Source organism: Condylura cristata, unplaced genomic scaffold (genome assembly GCF_000260355.1).
Source record: "Condylura cristata isolate star-nosed mole 26May11 unplaced genomic scaffold, ConCri1.0 scaffold00011, whole genome shotgun sequence".
Classification (NCBI taxonomy): domain Eukaryota; kingdom Metazoa; phylum Chordata; class Mammalia; order Eulipotyphla; family Talpidae; genus Condylura; species Condylura cristata.
In genome coordinates, this window is record NW_004567112.1 from 51,822,243 (window position 1) to 51,842,074 (window position 19,832).

Consider the following 19,832-nt stretch of genomic DNA (forward strand, 5'->3'; position numbering starts at 1 on the left):
CCGCCCACTGCTCCCCTCAGCAGTGTACTTTGATCATCTGCCTGTTCTACTCCCCGCTCTGTCTCTGGTGAATCCTATCACCTTCCACATCTCTGGCCTGTACCCCAGTTCTGTATGAATAAATAAATAAATCTTTAAAAAAAAAAATCACTCAATCAGTGAAGTGGTAAGAAAAGGCTAAAAAACCACTATGTTGACCTTATGGCTTAAAACTCCAAGGATGGCCTTCCCTGGTGGTACAACCGGTTAAAGCACAGCATTATGAGACTGGCCATGGCAGCTTTGATGTTAGTTTGATCGCTGCCTCAGAGGTGATCCCATGATGAACAGACAGCTCCTGTCACTCCCACTGCTCCCCTCAACAGTGTACTGTGTCAATCTGCCTTTTCTGCTCCCCACTCTGCTCTGGTGAACCCTCTCACCGCCCCTGCACCTATGGCTTGTACCACAGTTCTGTATGCATAAATAAATGAATCTTTAAAAAAAAAAAAAAAACCTCCAAGGACATGAGAAAAAGTTTTCCTTCCAAAATACAACTGCTACTCAAATTTTAATTCCAAGCACCAAGCACCTTGATTTTCACAATCATGTTAGTCTTTAAACATTGACAATGGCCATCTACTTAGGTATTCGACTTATGTCATGTTAATCCACAAAAGACAAGTAAGAAATCATAATGTCAAGGCACAAAAACTAGACTAAGAAAATTTAAAATTCTAAAATTAAAAATTTTCAGGAGAATAAGTACAAAAGATGACATGGGGTTCAAAAATTTTTTCTAACTGGACATTAGATGAATAATTAAATTTCTGTCAACAAGGTAAAGATGGAAACAGAGTTCTCAATATTGGAATAACTAAAGTATTCTTGCTCATCAGAAAGCCCAACAAATACTGTGCCTGTGCTGAATCATAAAGGGAATTAATTATATGAATATAAATTCTGGGTAATATAAAAAAGAGTTTATCTGTGACAACACTTATAAAAATTACAAAATGCTATTTAAAGGCATTTCAACACTTCTACATAATGTTTATATAGTTCAGGCATGTTACACATTATTGCCCTAACACTGCCAAGACAGAATTTAAAAGATGTAAAGAAATGGATAACAGACCTTAACCTGTCTCTCTTCAAGCATCAAAATGTTTCAGAAAACTTTCAACAATTTCTAGATTAAATTAAATGATGGTTTCTCTGACACATGTCAGAAGTGCCAAGAATTAGAAAAGTATACCTATAGTTTGTATGCCGAATGACGACAGCAGAACTGACATCTACTGAGAAAATATGGAAGCCCCATGGCTTATGTTAAAATTGCTTGCTAGGTTTGAAATCAGCCCCTAGTACAATGTTATCACTTTGTATTTGAGGGTAATTACAACTGTTCTTACTTTTAGCCTTTAAGCTGTACAGAAAAAGATGGGTAGAATTTACTGTTTAATGAATTCCCTTTATTATTTTTTATATAGACTTTAGTACCAGCCTTTCTCTATGACAGAATATAGTTTACTTTCATCTGCTAGGACGTCAAAGAATATTTCTAATAATTTCTAGTTTACAGATTATTTGTCTTGATTTTATCTGGGTTTAAAGAGGGGTTCGCAAATATTTTGATCTCTGGATCCCTTTATATTCCTAAGTATTATGCTTTGAATTGTATTTTTTTTTAATTGAGATGACCATGGTTTACTATTATGTATATGATTTAGAGGTATAGGTTCACATATCCACAGATGTATGTTACCAGAGCACCCCCACCACAAAACCACCCACAACTCTCCACTGGGTCCCTCCACACTTTGTTCTCCACTGCCAATCCAACTCCTCCTGTAGCCTCAATTCTGCAATCAGATTGCTAGGTTTTGTGTTGGTTTAATTTTGTCTGTTCCTTTCTTTTGTTTCTTCCAGTTCCATAATCTAGTGAAAACATCATGAATTTTTCCTTCCCCTTTAACTTATTTTTCTTAGCATTACTTCTCCAGTTTCATCTATTTTGCCACAAATGACAAGCCTTCATTTTTTTTAAAATAAGCGAGCGATAATTCCACCATGTGTATATTTTCTTAGTCCACTCATCTGTCACTGGCCACTTAGGTTGATTCCATAACTTGGCTCTTGTAAGTTGTGCTACAATGAACATAAAAGTGCACATACCCCTCTGAAATAGTGCTTTTCTAGTCCATGGGCAGGTATGTAGGAGTAGGATTGCCAGAACATATGATAGAACAATTTTTAATACTTAAGGGATCTACTAAGTTCCATAGGGGCTGGGCCAGTCTACATTCCTACCAACAGTATACAGGGATCCTTTTCCTCCACACCCTCAACACTAGTTGGTTTAGGTCTCTGATATGGGCTATTTTCACAGGCATGAGATGGTATATCACCGTGGTTTTGATGTTCATTTCCTAGATTATATATGATGATGACCATTTTTTTTTTTTATGTCCCTATAGCCATCTGTATACCTCTTTGAAAAGAGTTTATTTCACTCTTCTGAACATTTTCTGACTGGGTTACAAGTCTTCTACTTAATGACAAGTTCTTTGGCAAAAAGAAAACTTTTTAGGTTAATGTAATCCTGTTTGTGTATGTTTGCTATTGTTTCCCTTGCTGTTAGATATACTCCTAAAATTGTTAAAGATGCCTAAGAATTTGTTTTAATTATATGGATTATACTTGTCTATATTTGCCATATTACCTAATAATTTTTTTAAAAATAATAAATCACGGAACATTTATTCCATTACCCATTTTAGCCTCTGTAAAATTTGACCCTTCTGAGAGAAAGACAATTTTAAAAGCGAAAAATAATAGACTTTTGTGTCATTATTGTGAAAAAGAATGAGCTCCTAGATCCAACTAAGGAGTGTCAGGGATGTCCATAGAAATTCATGTCATATTTTGAGAAGAACCAGTTTAGAAGAACCACTTATAACTAATAAATTAAACATAAAACAATAGTGGTCTAAATTCCAGGCACAGACACACACATCATGAAGTTCTCCACTAGAGAGGGCAATCTACTTTGACAGACAACACAGGGAAGGCGCAGAGATAAGGCTACAGTGGAATGATTCTCCATCTTTACTTCTTGAAAGCTTTTGCTACATTTGAATTCTAGACCTAGGCAAATTCCACTCTAATTTAGTTTAAGTTATCTCTGAAACTATACCAGGAGAAGCTATTACAGAGAACCTGGGGACAGGATTTTTATCCAGGAGGTAATAGTCATTCTGTTAATAGTTGATTTCACTCTGATCCATGGGACATGTAAATCCCTTACAATGGAGATACTCTTCCATAAATTATGTAAGATTATCTACAAGACTAATTAAAGAAATATTACTAATTCTATTTTGTCATCTTTATCTTACCTTTCAAAAATTATATGTTTTAGTTCAGAAGTACATGTATATAATTTATAAAGAACTACATGAATTTAATTTATAAAGTGCATGTATTTAATTCATTTATGTCTACATATATGGACACATAAGTACATGTACACAGATGGATATATAGTGAGCTTTAAAAAAATGTTGTTATCTGTTGGGGATACCCCAATGTTACCTCAGTTAAATATAAATTACATGAAGATAAAAAATAAAAACTTTGTTAATGAGATACATTAGCAAAATGATTTAAGAGATGGTGTAGCAGTTAATTTTATTAATATATTTTAGCAAAAAAAATAAAGATTTTAAAAAAGCAAATGTTGGAAAGGTTGTGAAATAGCCCTCTTTCATATGGCTGGTGGGAATACAAGCTGATTCAAACACTTGGAATATTATATTGTACTGCCTAAAAAAGTTAAATATATGTATCCTCTATGGCTCAGAAAGTTTAATCCAAGGTACATACTCAAGACAAATGAAGGTAGACATTTGCCAAAAAGCATGATCAAGAATGTTTATAAATAAAATATGTAAATTTTATTTATAAGAGATTAAAAACTGGAAAGAACCCAAAATGACCACTGTAATTAAAATGGTTAAATCAAGGCATATTTATACAACAGAATGCTAGACAGCAATAAAAAAAAAATGAACTAATGATATATACAACAGGAATGGCTCTTCCAACAAATGCTGAGCAAAAGATACTAGACACAGAAAAGCACATAGTCAATCCATTAATATGAAATTGAAAAACAAGCAAAACTAATCACCAGAATAGAAATCAGAATAATTCTGAAGTGGTAATCTTTGTGGAGCGATTAACAAGAGGGGTTTCACAAAGAAATGGAAATATTGTACATCTTGATCTGAGTGGTGGTTACTAGGTTACTACATATACAAGCATTTGTTGAGCTGTATTTTTTTTTTTTAAGATTTATTTATTTGTGCATACAGAACTGGGGTACAGGCCAGAGACTCAGGGGTGGTGAAAGACTTCACCAGAGACAGAGTGGGCAACAGAACAGGCAGAGCGATGAAGTACACTGCTGAGGGGAGCAGCGGGTGGGTCAGGAGAGGTCTGCCACACCATGTGGTCACCTCCGGAGCAGGCGGGAATCGAACTCATGAGGAAGTGGTTTCAGCTTCTTAGTGTAGTGCTTTAACCGGCTGCACCACCAGGGACGGCCTGTTGAGCTGTATTTTTAAGATGTGTGTACTGTACCTTGTGTATGCTATAGTTCAATAAAAATGATTTAAGAAAATTCATAATCAAATTAGTAAGATTCCAACCTAATGGTTTTCCACTTCAAAACTACAGACCTGTGGAAACTTCGTTTTGGCACATATAACACAATGTGAACAGTTAGCTGAAGACCAGCCAACAAGCTTGCCTTTGAAAAGCTCAAAGTCTGTCTATCTTACCTCAAGTCAAACTTTCCATGATCATTTTTTAACTATCCAGTATAATCAGATTAACTCCTGCTCTAAATCCACAAAAAAAAAAGTGGAATGGTTTCACTTAAAGAAGGAATGTAGGGGAATCAAGTAAGGGAACAGGAAAAAAAAATTATAATGAATTAAAAACCAAACAGGCAACTATAAATCAGAGACATTCTGCAGGCGAGGAGAGGGAGAGGGATCAAAACAGGGGAGGGAAGCGCACAAGTGTATGAAATATCTTTAGCAGAAATTGTTTTCTAATGTGGTTCATTGACTGATCCTGTCTTAAGCACAGACCCTTAGTTTTTATATAAACTCCAGATCTATCCCTATATGTTTTAGAAGCATTTATGGTTTATTTTCAATGGTTTGCATTTTGGAACCTTTACCGACATCCCATTCCAGCTACATGATTACTTACAAACATATGACTTACATAAAAAGATCATAAAGGAAAAAATATATGTCATGCAGTCTTGAAGCACTTTAGTGCTCTACAGTATTCCTCTATAATTGCTAATACTCAAATCTCCATAAATAATTTGGTCTTAATTTGAATTTAAATGATTTCTTAAGTATGGTAAACATTGTAAAAGTCTATTGAGAAAAGAATGAGCAAGTTATCTGTATGTCTCCTTTAGATAAGTAGCTATTTAACACATCTGTCCATTTATTGGGAGGGAGAAGGGAAATTGATGCTGCATTGTATGAGTTCTTAAAAGATCTTGGGTATCAGTCTGTCTCAGATACATAAAAGTACAAATATATTTTCCTCTGCAGTAGGGTTTGCTTCAGATGGTTCTCTCCTGTGCTTTATAACTTTAAGTTATAACTTTAAGTGATACCATTTATTTTTCCTTTTGTTTTCCTTGCCATGGAGTCAGCTTCCCAAGGATCTCTTGAATCTGGTGTCTGCAAATGTCTTGCCTCTGTTTTTTGTTTGTTTGCCTCTACGTTGTGAAATACTGGCCTAGATTCATTCTTTTGTATGTGGCTGTACAATTTTCCTAATATAATTTACTGAGTGTTTTTTTCTTTTTCCTATGTATATGGTACCAATATCATAAATGAACTGTCAATGAAGTATGGATAAATAGACAATTGGTCTATATAAATATTTTTATTCCTGCAATAGTGCTCTACATCACTACAGCTCTTTTAACATAGATTTATGTTATTATCAATGCATATAAGAACTGGGGTCTAGGCCAGAGGTACAGAAGGTTTATGGATAGGTGAGAGGATTCATCAGAGACAGAGTGGAGAACAGAAAGGCAGATCTACAGACTCATGCCACAGTGGCTGGCAGCATCTTGAAAGTGCTGAGCTTTTAACCCCTGCACTATCAGGGAGGTCCTGATTACTACAAGTTTGCATTGTAGTATAGTTTGAAGTCTGTTTGATAACTTTGTTCTTCCTCTTTTTTGCTAAAATTGTTTTGGCTATACTACTTCTTTTGTGGTTTAATATGAATTTCAGTAGAGTTTGCTCTGTTTCTTTGAAGAATGCCAATCACACGGGGCCCTGGTGGCACAGTTGGTTAAAACGTGGCACTATGAAGCTATCCACAGCTGCTTACACAGGAATTCAACCCCAGTGAGGGAGGTGACCCACATGGTGCAGCAGACCTCTCCAGTCTCACCTGCTGCTCCTCTCATCAGTGTACTTCATCACACTGCCCTGCCTATTCTGCTCCCCACTCTGTATCTGGTGATGGCCCTCACTGCCCTGTACCTTTTTCCTATAACCCAGTTCTGTGTGCATAAATAAATAAATCTTTGGGGAAAAAATCTTTGAAAAAAAAAAAGAATGGCATTCAGACTTTGATGGACACTTTTTCAATGAATCTGTATATTATTGCTTTGGATAAGATAGTCATTTTTAATTTCACTAGTTCTTCCAATACAAGGATGGGAAATAGCTTTCCATTTCTTTATGTCTTCTATTTCTTCTAACAATGCCTTACAGTTTTCAGTTTAAAGGTCCTTTGCTTCCTTTTTTTTAATGTTTTTGATTAGATAGTAAATGGAATTATTTTCCTGATTTCACCATCTTCTAGTTCATTGTATACATATAGGAATATGATTGATTCTTGTTAACTGATGTTGTAACCTGTCATTTTACTCTCCTGACTAGTGGTGTCTGTAAGCTTCTCCATATGTATTACCATGCCATGTACAAATAGTTATAGCTTTACTTTTCCTCCCCAATTTAAATTCCCTGTTTCTCCTGCCTAATTGCTCTATTTGGGACAAAAAAGAACACTGAATAGTATTTGAATAGTGTGGTGCAACTGGCGATCTTTACTTGTACTTTACTTGTATTTGATCTAAAAAATGTTGTCCATTTCTCAACATTCAGTGTGACGTTAAATGTGGATTTGTGATATAAGGCCTTTTCTGAGCTTAGATGTGTTCCTTTTATGTCCATTTTTTTGAGTATTTTTATCATAAATGGATGTTAAATCTTGTCAAATGCTTTCTTTGAATCTACTGATATGTTCATATGATTTTTATCTCTCTTTATTGATGTGGAGAGTCAAATTGATTGATTTTCAGGTGCTGAGCCATCCTTGTGCCCCTGAATATATCCTCTGGATCATGATGTATAATCCTTTCAATGCATTATTGACTTCCATTTGCAAGAATTTTGTTGAGGCAAGTGCAAATATACTCATCAGCACTTATAATCAGGAAAATATAAATCCCAACTAAAATGAGATACCATCACACACCTGTGAGGATGAACCACATCAAAAAAGGCAAAACAGCAAGCATCTGCAAGATGTTGAAAGAAAAGTACTCTCATACAATGCTGGTGGGAATGCATATTAATGCAGTCCATCTAAAAACAGTATGGAGATTTCTCAAAACATTAAAAAAGAAAAAAGATTCATCATATGATCCAACTATTCCACTCCTCCATATCTGCACAAAGATTTCAAAACCAATATTTCAAAGGGATATGTGTGTTTTCATGATCATATAGCACTATCTGCAGCAGCCAAGGTACAGGAACAGCCTACATGTCCAACAACAGAAGGATTTGGGTGAAATATTACTCAGCTATGAAACAGATAGGCTCTTGCCATTTTCTGCAACATGAACAAACTAGACAAAATTACACTGAGCAAAATTAGTGACAGGGAGAAATAAATCAAATAGTTTCACTCATATGTGAAGCCAGAGAAACAAAACAAAGGGGTTGGAAGAAACCAAAGGAAAACAAGCCTCAGAAAACTGACTGTAGAATTGATGCTACCAGAAAGGAGGAAAGGTAGAAAGCAAAAGTGGGGTTGGGGCTCAATAGAATGGTGGGGGGGAGGGGGGTATTGTAGTAACATATATCTGCAAAAGTATAAATTATACCCCTGAATCATATACAGTATTGTAAAGGAAGTTACCTCAAAAAAAAAAAAAAAAAGTAAGCTACACTAGAATAAAAAGCTGCCGGTGGAGTAGAGTCCCGTCTCTCCAAGGAGTACCTGTATGGTCCAAAGAAGGAAATCAGTGCCCCAACCTAATAAAAACTGAGGTATTCATAGTCTAAAATAAAGATCATTTTCATTTTTTATCTTCATTGACAATTTAGCAAGGGTGTCTAAAATAAAAGCTCTGTTTGGTTACTTGGATTGCTTTTTGTTTAAGAAAACAGTATGACAGGATTCAGTGTAGTCTAATCATATTCTTGTGAATTTTATGTGGGAAAGAACTATTTAAATCACTTAATCAAATTCTCTGGGAGAGTCAGAAAAATAGAACATTGACTACAAATAGAAATACCAGTGATAAGATCAAGAAAATCCCTCTTTTCTGAAAGCTTGTTTTATAAATGAAGCAGGATACCTGTTGTCCAATTAGATGGAGTATGGAATTCTGCTAGAAATCCCAATTTATTAGCCATCAGAGTTCTGAGAATCAGTTTCATCTAGAAACAGTATGGAGATATCTCAAAATACTAAAAAAAAAAAAAAAGATTCACCATATGATCCCCCTATGGACTGAGTCAGCAAATGTGAAAATAGGTTAAATTGTCATTAAGGACACAATATATTCACAGGCTGTGCTAAATGAATGAAAAATTTTCTAGAAGATACTCCAATTCCTACAGATTTGTCTTATTTATTATGCAACATAAAATAGCTAATATGTCAATAAAGATAAAAAATGAAAATGATCTTTATTTTAGACTATGAATACCTCATTTTTCATTAGGTTGGGGCACTGATTTCCTTCTTTGGACCATACAGGTACTCTTTGGAGAGACGGGACTCTACTCCACCGGCAGCTTTTTATTCTAGTGTAGCTTACTTTTTTTTTTTTTTTTGAGGTAACTTCCTTTACAATACACAAAACTTGGTTTGGGGTAGTTATACATATGTAGTGGAATTTGTGATTTGGCCAGATGGTCCGATCAATAGTTTACACTTAGCACACTTTCATCTTGAGGGACAAGTGTCTGATAGGACTTAACCATTTTAACTGGATATTTTTAACATAGGACATATTGATTTAAATGCTTTTAAATTTTGATCACACTGTACTGAAAGTTTTATCACTTAAAAACTATTGACTGCACCTTTACTTGTGAATATATTTATTTATTGACAGAGAAAAAAGGAAGGTGAGGAGAAAGAGAAAGAAAGTAACAGAAGGGAAAGGAAGGGGAAGGAGGAGGGCGGGTGGCTTAATGCCAGTGAGAATAATACTCATTAACTTGCCTAAGGATTAATCAATCAACTCCTGCTGGTAGGGCTTAGCTAGTTTTCAGACTCATTTGTTGGGTAATCTTGCAATATGTTTTTATATTTTCATCCATGCAAGATTGGAAAAATAACAAAAATGTTTCATTCCCCCAAATTCCCTTGCCCACAAAAAAAGGGTATAGTTTCAATAAACACCACTACTTTATGTAGGCAGAGTTCAAGTTACATATAATGAGAGAAAGTAGAAATTTGTAATACTTCAGAATTCTTTGAATATTAATGTTTGAATATTAATGTTTCCTTTATTGCCGTATTCTTGGCTGTTTAAGTTAGATTTACTCATGGATTTAATTTCTTTCAAAAAAGAAGATAAATCAGTTCTCCAAGGCAACTTTGATTTATTTCTGTTTGTACAACAGACCAGATTACTTAAGGAGTTTTTTCCAAACATGGAAAGCAGTATTTACCCATTAAACCTCATCCAATCAACTGGGAAAAAATATATTTAATTTCTTGAAAAATATTTAATAATTTCAAGCTCTCTATAAGTATTTACAAGCTAACTGAAACTAACTGTACTTCACTAGAATCTTTCTGGGCTTTAGCATAAATACTTTATAACATATATACACAAAGTACATTTTAATGTGATATAATTATCTGGAGGTTTCAAAGAAAAAAATCTTCCCTGTAAGCTCTTTTAAAAGGTCTTTTTAAACCTCCGGATTCTTTCCATATATTCATGGACTTTTATACACACAATAATTAACATAAGAAATTGTTGCCAAGAAAAAGGTATCAAGAAAAAAAATTCCAAGAATTTCTTTAGTCATTATTATAATTATAATGATTTTTTCACATATAACAAGTGATATGTTTATTCTATTTAAAAACAAAAAAGATATACTGATCTGTTAATCTGCCAATGCCCATTTTCATGAAGATGTTTTGACATAAAGATTTCAGAATTGGATTTGGTTTTGAATTGAGCTCTGTATTGCAGAGAAAATTACTCATTTTCATAACTCCAGTTACCTGCTCGATAAAATGAGAAGAACACCATCTACTTCAAAGGATCTTATCAAAATTAGGTAAGATCATGTGTAAAGTAGCAGGTGCAAGGCATTTTGGGTTTGTTTTCTTTTCCAGGGCCTCCTTCACTACTGGGGAAGCCTCTCACAAGACAGTATACACAACTAAGCCCATATTTCTGTCATCTAACATTGTACCAGCTGCTGCCTCTAACGACTGCGCTTCTCAGAGTGCACACTACACTAACAGAATTTTTTGATTCAGAGGCGCCACTGTTGCTAAACAGCCAGATTCTCAGCTTAAGAGTTCACCTTGGTAAAACTGTGATAGCTAATACATCACAACTAACTTGAGTTGAGCCAAAAACAAACAAACAAACAAACAAAAAACAGGACTCTAATGCATATTCCACCTCTTTCATGTTTTTCCTAAACATACAAACTGGCATCCTCCCCCCCCCCAGCACAGATAAAACACACAAGCTAAGAGGCATACATTGTGTGAGTCATCTGATATTTGCTTTGACTATCAACAGCATTTACTCATCTCCACTCCTGATTCTCAGATTTATGTCCAACTGCAGAGACATATGTTTTCTATGAAGTGGAAAAAAATCTGGGTTACCAGGACCCAAGGAGTCTGCCTTTTACATTTTCCCCACAGCTTGTGCCTCTGAACTTGTTCATTATAGAACAATCCTTCTTATGAAACAGATCTCACTGTCAAGTGAAACAATCCTTTGCATACAAAACAATTTACAAAGATAGAACTGTAAGTAGACACTAACTGAATGATACAGAAATTAAATAAGCCTCAACTATAGGAACAATTTACAAAGTTCTTTGGTCACCAATAAAAAATAGAGGAATATCTAACAACTTCTTTCATCACACTGGTTTAGTTTTCTAATCCCAGAGTACTGAGAAAGTATCCTCAGAGACTGGGTGAAGACAGATTTCTTCCAGGCTCAGGGATGGGAAGCAGGACAGACCAACATGGTATGCCCCTTAGCCAGAGCCGTCTTCCCAGGAACCAACTAGGACTTTGCAGTATGAGATGCACGCCTTGACTTAAATGGGAAATTTTGGCTGCAAATACCATAAATCGGTTATGTTATTAATGATTAGCAAGGATTAGAATTCACATGTAAAGGTGAGTGTGCCTGGGTATGAGATGTGAAGATGTTTTTTTAAATCAGTATATAATTATGCAAATATCAGAGATTGCATTGTCTTTTCTTTAAAAAGAATCAATAGAGATATTTGTGTAAAAGCTAGATAACAAAATTAAATCAATACTGTTAATAAATAATTAAGTATTAATTCCTGCTTTTATATTTATCTGCTCCTCATGGCATTTTTTTTTAAAGATTTATTTATTTATTCATACAGAACTGGGGTACAGGCCAGAGGTGCAGAGGGTGAGAGGATTCACCAGGGACAGAGTGGGGAGCAGAACAGGCAGACTGACGAAGCACACTGCTGAGGGGAGAAGCTGGCGTCAGGAGAGGTCTGCCACACCATGGGGATCTCCTCCGGGGCAGTCAGGGAACGAACTCATGCGAAAGTGGCTTAAGCTTCTTAGTGCAGTGCTTTAACCCGCTGTGCCACCAGGGAGGGCCCCTCAGGCATCTTAATTAGAATGGCTCTCCTACTCCACAACAGGCTATGAACAGGATGATTTGAAATCAGTGTGAGAAAATACCTCTTTATTCTTCCCATGATTTCTTTTCAAATTAAAACTAAGTTTGTTTTATCAAGCTTAATTCTTATGCAGTTTTCACTCTATTTGAGAAAAGCCTTATTAAATTCCATGCCTAAAGAGCTTAATGGCTCTGTAACATCTTTAAAAATTATATGCATGTGAAAAGAACATATTTAATTAATTGTTAGATTTATATACAAGTATCACTGCTTTAGAGAATAGCAAGGAAGAGCAAACTAAATTTGGGATTTATTTCCAAGTTTAAGGAAATAATTGTACCAAGAAAACATATCATGACTTTTCAACAAGGAAATTCTTGCCTAAGATGGAATGTTCCATTATCTTAACTCCTTATATGTGGATGCTGCTCAGGCACTCACAGGGGGCTTTGCTATAAACCACCTTACAGTGATTCCTGGAGACCATCTATACTTCAGTCTAAAGAGAGCCAAACCATATAATTGGTCATTTTAAAGCTGAAAAATACTGGTCATTTTTAAGTTGTATGGATAGTCAGTTGGAAACCAAATTGTTAACAAAAACCTTTATCGTCCCCAAATCTGACAATTCTACTTACTAAAAATACAATGTGAAACTTGGAGGCCAGTACTATTAATGTCACTTTCAACACAGAAAAGGAAAATCAGAAACCAATCACTGTCTTAAGAAATACCAGATTCTATTTTCTGCCACACAATAGGCCACACTGGGAAATACATCCATTCAGAGGGAAAAGACTTTCTTTGGAATGATCTCCACTGAGAGGAAGCATGGGGTATATGTGGAAATGAAAGATTATCATGTGAAAGAAACAGAGATGGTATTAAAGAATAAGGAAGCAGATGATGGAGAATGAGATGGTTCTGGGGAGGTCCACAGTAACCAGATCAGGTAGGTCTACGAAGACAATGATAAAGACTAAGGCTTTATCTTAAGATGACAAGAAGATACAGAATGATTCTAAGTATATCTGCTTTACGCAGAGATTCCTTAGTAGACAAAGAAGAGTTTTCTGAGAACTGATGGAATAACTCAAGTTTGGAACAGTCCCTGCTGTGTCTCTGATTTGTCAGCAAGGCAATCAAAATGAATATAGAGGTTCATTATAATCATCATTGTCGTCATCATCATCATAGTCTGGGACCAAAAGAAAACCCAGTTCCCGAAAGCACTTCCCAGTGGTCACACAGCTGCATTCTAATGCTTCCCTTGTTATAAAGTGCCACAATCAGAAACAGTGCAGAGAATTCTTTCAGGAAAACACACACACACACACACACACACACACAATTAACTCAGACAGTTATTTGTCTCATTCTCAGAATCTAGCTGAAAAACAAAAACATTTATCAGTATCCAAAGTAAGTGGAAAATGCTGGAAACTGGTAAATTACTATTGGATCTTTAGCAATCATGACTTTCTTAGTAGCACTGCCCCTTGAATGCTTTTTCCTATGCTCACATAGAACATCTGTGTTTACATGAGAAAATGTGAAATACAAGCACAAAAGAGAAATAACTAAATAGGATTAAAGAACCAGAATCACAATTGGATTTGGCATTTAACAGCAAAGAGAAGCCAATCCACATGACTGGTAGTTCAAAATGGGTAAACATGGTAGATAAAAATCAACATAACTTCGACAAAAAAGAAAAAAATATCCATGTGCTGATACGACTGTACATCCCCTTTTCACATAGCCAAATACTTAGGTACATCTAGGCCAAATGAAGAGGAAAAGGAGTTAATAGTAATAAAGGACCTTTCCTCTTTTAGCCTGTCTGCCACTGTCCCTGAAATTTCACAATTAGGATGACTTTCTAATGTCATCCAACAGAGACCTCTATATTGAAGAATTCTGATGATTATTGTCTGAAGATTTAACTCTTTAACACCCCTTTCACGTCTGTGTACTATATGAGGGATGCCTGTAGCAGTGAAATTCAGATGAAAATGTTAGTTAACAAGCACATTAGAGTAAAACACATGCAGCCTTCCCAACTTCTATAGAGAACATAAACATATTAAGTCCATATTTTTATGTTAGGGTGAGTTTTTCTAAACATGAAGTCCTAAAGGAAAAAGTTGATGTATTGGACTGTAAAAGCTCTATGTGATGTAAAAGAGTGGCGAACAAAATATCCCAAAGCCAACCACACAGAAATAAAAATGATTCTGAAGTAATGACAGAAATATTTAATTAATTTTGACCACCTGAGTTTTGATATCATTATTCCCTTTGGGGATATAATGCCAGCTCTTAATAGCTTGTAACATAAATAGAAGCAGTACAGGTAACATGGAATCTGAAGCAAGTATGAATATTAATCATTCTTTCAGCTATATGAGTTTGCAACTAGAAAACAGCACGACACGATCCCTGTGTTTGATTTAATACTATGGTACTGACATCTTGAAATATTTGACATTTTTTGAAAAAGGAACCCTAAGTTTGCACCGCTTCCTACAAATTGTCTACTAACCCTGTACTCACTGTCCTACTAAACGTCTATCTATGAAGCAGTGAGTTGTGTACCCAAGAATACCAAGATACTTAAGAAGTACCACTAGTTCTGAAAAATTTATAGTTTAGAAGTAGATATATGTTTAGTGGCTACGTCATAATAAAATAGAACATGAAACCCATGGTGGAGTTATAGCTGCGAAGGAGGTAGAGATTACTTAAAGGTAGAATGAGGTCAGTATCTAAGGAAGAGGCAACTTTTAGCTGGACCTGAAAAGAGTGATTGGATACTGACAATGGGAAAAGGTTAAGAGAAACAGTATCTCTCTGAAAGCACAGAGGCAGCCTGGACACATAAAACTGTTCAGATGCCTGTGGGCAGGAAGAAAGCAGACTAAAAAGGGCAGGCAGGGTTGACTAAGGGCTGGCCCTGAGTACCCACTAATGAGTCTGTACATAATTCAATGCGGACTGTGCACCACCGAAGGCTGAGAGAGAGAGAACACCAGTGAGTAACAGTTGCCATGTAAGAGGATTAAAGCTGGCCGCAGGCACTGGTGGTCATCTTGTCATCTCTCCAGACTCCCAGCCCAGTACTACATTCACAAATGACATGCACTTGATGTTTTATGAGGTGACCATCAAAGACAGTGCCTCCCTCTTTCTCATTCAGTTAAACTCCACCTTCTCTGTGCTGACCAACAGGAAATGTTCATACATGCTAGAGTCAATATTTATTGTTTAGTTTACAATTGTCAAACAGCTAAAACAAATTTAGGCAGCTCTGACAATAATACAAAAATAAAAGAACACCTAGGGCCAATTAAAAACAACAAAATAACGAGCACAATAATGCATCTTTGTTTTCTAAAATAGTGATACTAGAAAATTTATTTTGGGGGGGAGGGTCCATTTCTTTGTGAAAACAAACTTATAATGCTGAAATCAACAGCCTGAGTGCCCAACACTTCAGAACATGAAACAATATGGGCTGAGTCTTATAATTCATAAATATTTATGAATTACCATTTAAGATCTTTATTGCTGTATCATAAGAAATCAACAATTTGGACTTAAGTAAATGTTTAAAAATGAGTATTCTTTCTTCATCTCTATCTTTCTATATACTCATATATCTCAACATGCAAATAACACGTATATCAAAATACACCAATCTATCAACAAAACACACATGCACATACCTATAGGTCACCTAATTTGAGTTCCTTGCAAAATATACTAAACTTCAGTCAGAAATTCTCAGCTTCATTTCTCCTAAATGTTTGATCTAATCACATTAAGAAAAAAAAACTCAACACTTACTGATGAAGTAATATCTTACTATATTATTACTTGACGTCAAATTAGAATTTTATTATCCCTTTATCAGGGATATGAAGAAAATAATGTAGGTAGAGGCAAAGCATGTATAATCAATAAAATAGAAATAAAATATATTCATCACAAGGAATACACAAGAAGGAATAATAAATTCCAACTTAAGAAAATTCAGTAGATAACTTTTCAGATACATAAGTGAAACACAATATGAATTTCATTTTAGCTCCATTTCTAACATTTCTCTAGCCAAACCAAAAATATATAATGAGTGTAATAACCTAGCTTTCAAAAATGAAATCTTAATTGGTGGTATACTCCTCTTTAGCTCAGCGAATCTGTGCATTAACAGTATTTAATGATGGGTTTGTTTGCAAAAGAAAAATAATACAAAATAACCACTTTTTGAAAAAAGTCATCAGAATTGTCAAGTCTTTTTAATGATAAATATATAATCTTTGTTAAAATAAGCTTAGAAACAAAAAATGGATGTGTTTCAGTGACTATCAATGTATTGTTAAATGAAAAACGGATCTACTGATTCCTGTACTATGTTGGTTTATGACAATATTTAATATCAAAAAAAGCTTTTGATTAATGACAATATTTAATATCAAGAAAGAAAGCTTTTGATATTTCAGAATTACATCAAATGAATGTAACTCAGGAAATAAAACTCAGGATTAAAGGGTAAGAAGGTGCTTCTTGGAATTTTTCCATCTTAGTCATCTGACCTTTAATATGGAATCTCATACAAAAGATGATTCAGTCTTACAGTGTGAGTTGCCTTAGAAGAGGTACCATAAATATATTAACTGATAAATGGCCAAAGATGGACTCAATATCTTTTTTTGTTCAAACAAATTCTCATTTGTTATCCTAGTTACACTCCTCCAGGAAAGAATGTTGAATCAAATTCTGAAGTTCTGACCTAAGCAACCATCATGAAAATCCGCACCAGAAACATAAAACAGCCAGTCAAAATCTTGCACTTACACGAATCAGTAAGCTATAAAGTCTGAGCTAAAGGTAATAACTCTTCCCTGGGCTGCATTTCAGTAAAAAGGGTTGAAAAGGCAATAAAAACTTTCAGAAGCAATAAAGAATGTCTCCTACCTTTTTAGAAATTCCATATACTCTGTATGCTTGATGAGACCTGTCCTCATCATTATTGTTTGAAAACATTGTCGATCAATGGCCCAGAGTTTCACATTTACAAGAGCTGGAAAAAAAAGAAAAGAAAATGAGAATATTTAATTAGAGAATTTTAACTGTAAAATTTTTAACTATATCCTGCAAAAGAGATGAGTTATTCATGAAAGGTTTGAAACTGATTAACCTTCACTTAAAGCTAGTATCAAGTCTAGATATTAGCAAGTATTCATACAGTCAAAATTTTCCAAACTAACATTATTACCTAATAAGTGAACAGTTGTTCTTATGTCCTTAAGGTATAAGGATGTCTAAATACACAATGAATGCATTAAGTAATTTCAAGACTATATACAAAGGAAATGACACGTAGAAAAAGAGAAGTAGTAACACTGCCTGGTAATTACCTAGGATGGTGTTAATGATTCAAATATTCATATTTTAATTGTAAAAAGTCAAGGTGAAAATTCTCAGGATTGGAGGCAAATGTAATAGAATATAAATAATAAATATGCAATGATTCCAATACAAAGCTCATTTTACTAATTTTAACCTGTGCCCAAACTTATCACCTGAAGTTACATTCGAAGTTTGTTGAATTTTAATTCTTATATACCCGTCTTGACAATGAATAATTAAGAGTTAAAACTGAGCATCACATAATTTCACCATTTGATCTAGTAAGACTAGAAGAACTTTCAGAAAGAGATAGATATCATAGTATAACAAAACAATACATTAATATTAACTTAGCTTTTAAGTAAGCACATAAGTATATACACTAAAAATCTTGGTAAGTGAAGCTGTGTGATGGTTACATGTGAGACTTAGTTTACTCTTCTATTTTTATGCATATTTACAGATTATCATAATATAAAATATTTTAAATTAGCAGATGACCTAAAAAACAAAACCACATTTCATACCCATGGTATTTGGTACAGAACAGGGTGTATGAGGGCTTGAACAGGAACATGGGGTAGAACCAAGATACAGTTTAATAAGCAAACCAGAGAAAGATGGAGGAATGCAGTTCTCTTTTCTTCACACTTCTCAAACTAAGCCTAGGAAATGCATCTTAGCAATTAGCAGTGAGAAAGGAGAGAAAGTGTTAATTAGGTCATCTGTGCTTAGAAAGGAGAGACTCTGATAAAGGAGGGTTGAGGGAAAACCAAGAATACTGTGTTCTAGAGTAAACTATCTTTGAACTTTCCGTGCAAAATAATTTGAAGTTAAGAAATTAGAAAATGGGCCCTCCCTGGTGGCGCAGCGGGTTAAAGCACAGCACTGAGAATCTAAAGCCGCTTCCGCATGAGTTCGATTCCCGCCTGTCCCGGAGGTGACCACATGGCGTGGCAGACCTCTCCTGACCCGCCCGCTGCTCCCCTCAGCAGTGTGCTTCGTAGATCTGCCTGTTCTGCTCCCCACTCTGTCTCTGGTGAAGCCTCTCACCGCCCCTGAGCCTCTGGCCTGTACCCCAGTTCTGTATGTACAAATAAATAAATCTTAAAAAAAAAAAAAAAAAAAAAAAAAAGAAATTAGAAAATGAATTTTCCCTTAGCCAATCCTTACTGAAGAATAAAAGGTGCTCAGCTAAATAGAGAAAAATAAAAAGCAGCAATGACTGGTGTGTACATGGCTCTGCTCCACCTACCCATTGAAAAGGATACATCATTGAAAGTAAGCTCCTCTCTCAAGTATTCTCCAGCCACCTCCTATCCCCTCTCCTAAGCCCGGGCTCTGTTCCAGAACACCTGTTTACTTGAGAAAAATCATAAGACTGGATGAAAAAGTCATAAAGGCTATGAAAATTAGGAAGATTTACAAGTGGCAGAACCAGAAATAAACTTTAAAAATCAATGAGAGTTTAGCTCAAGAGATGGGCAAAGGGTAATTAAGTAGGGCAGGACATAAACCAGAATGCAGCTGGGAATGAGCTTATAGTGTGGGGGTCCAGTTTAGGAAGAAGACACAAGTGGGTGAGGTTTGTAGAAGGTGGCAATGTAATTGGAGTGAAAATTGATGCACCGTCCAGGAAACAAGGTGTAAGAAGCAAAGATTAATCTGATGAACAGAAAAGCTATTAAGAGCTCTTGAAAAACACACATGCACACAAAGTAATAAACCAGAATTTTCTAAACCATAATCTTAAAAGTATACACAGTAGGTACATCAAAATAATAAAAAAGTCAACATTTTCTGCAATTACCATCATTTATTTTTAAAGATGTATTTATTTATACATACAATAATTGGGATATAGACCAGTGGTGCAGGGGTGAGAAGATTCACCAGAGACAGAGTGGGGAATAGAACAGGCAGATCTACTGAAATACGCTTCAGAGGGGAGCAGCGGGTGAGAGAGGAGAGAACTGCTGTGCCAAGTGGTCACCTCCATGGCCAGGGATTAAACTTGCTCTGCAATGGCTGCTGATAGCTTCATAGTGTTCCGCTTTAACCCCTAAGCTACCAGGAAGGTCCCACCATCATTCTTAATGGTTCCTAGGGATAACTAGTAGATACACCTCCTTCCAAAGGACCAATTAGGCACAAACAACAATTTTGTTATTTTCAAAATCATGGCAATAAAAA

At 35.3% G+C, this 19,832-nt stretch overlaps 1 protein-coding gene across 3 annotated transcripts in view; it reads right to left on the reverse strand.

Annotated features, from left to right (window-relative positions):
• PRKG1 (protein kinase, cGMP-dependent, type I) overlaps positions 1-19,832 on the reverse strand; it is a 1,208,869-nt gene that overhangs the window by 395,724 nt on the left and 793,313 nt on the right. For all 3 annotated transcript variants that reach the window (XM_004680887.2, XM_004680888.2, XM_012723496.1), the window contains exon 4: positions 17,205-17,310. In XM_004680887.2, coding sequence (XP_004680944.1) covers positions 17,205-17,310 — 106 coding nt within the window. The remainder of the gene's footprint in view (positions 1-17,204; positions 17,311-19,832) is intronic.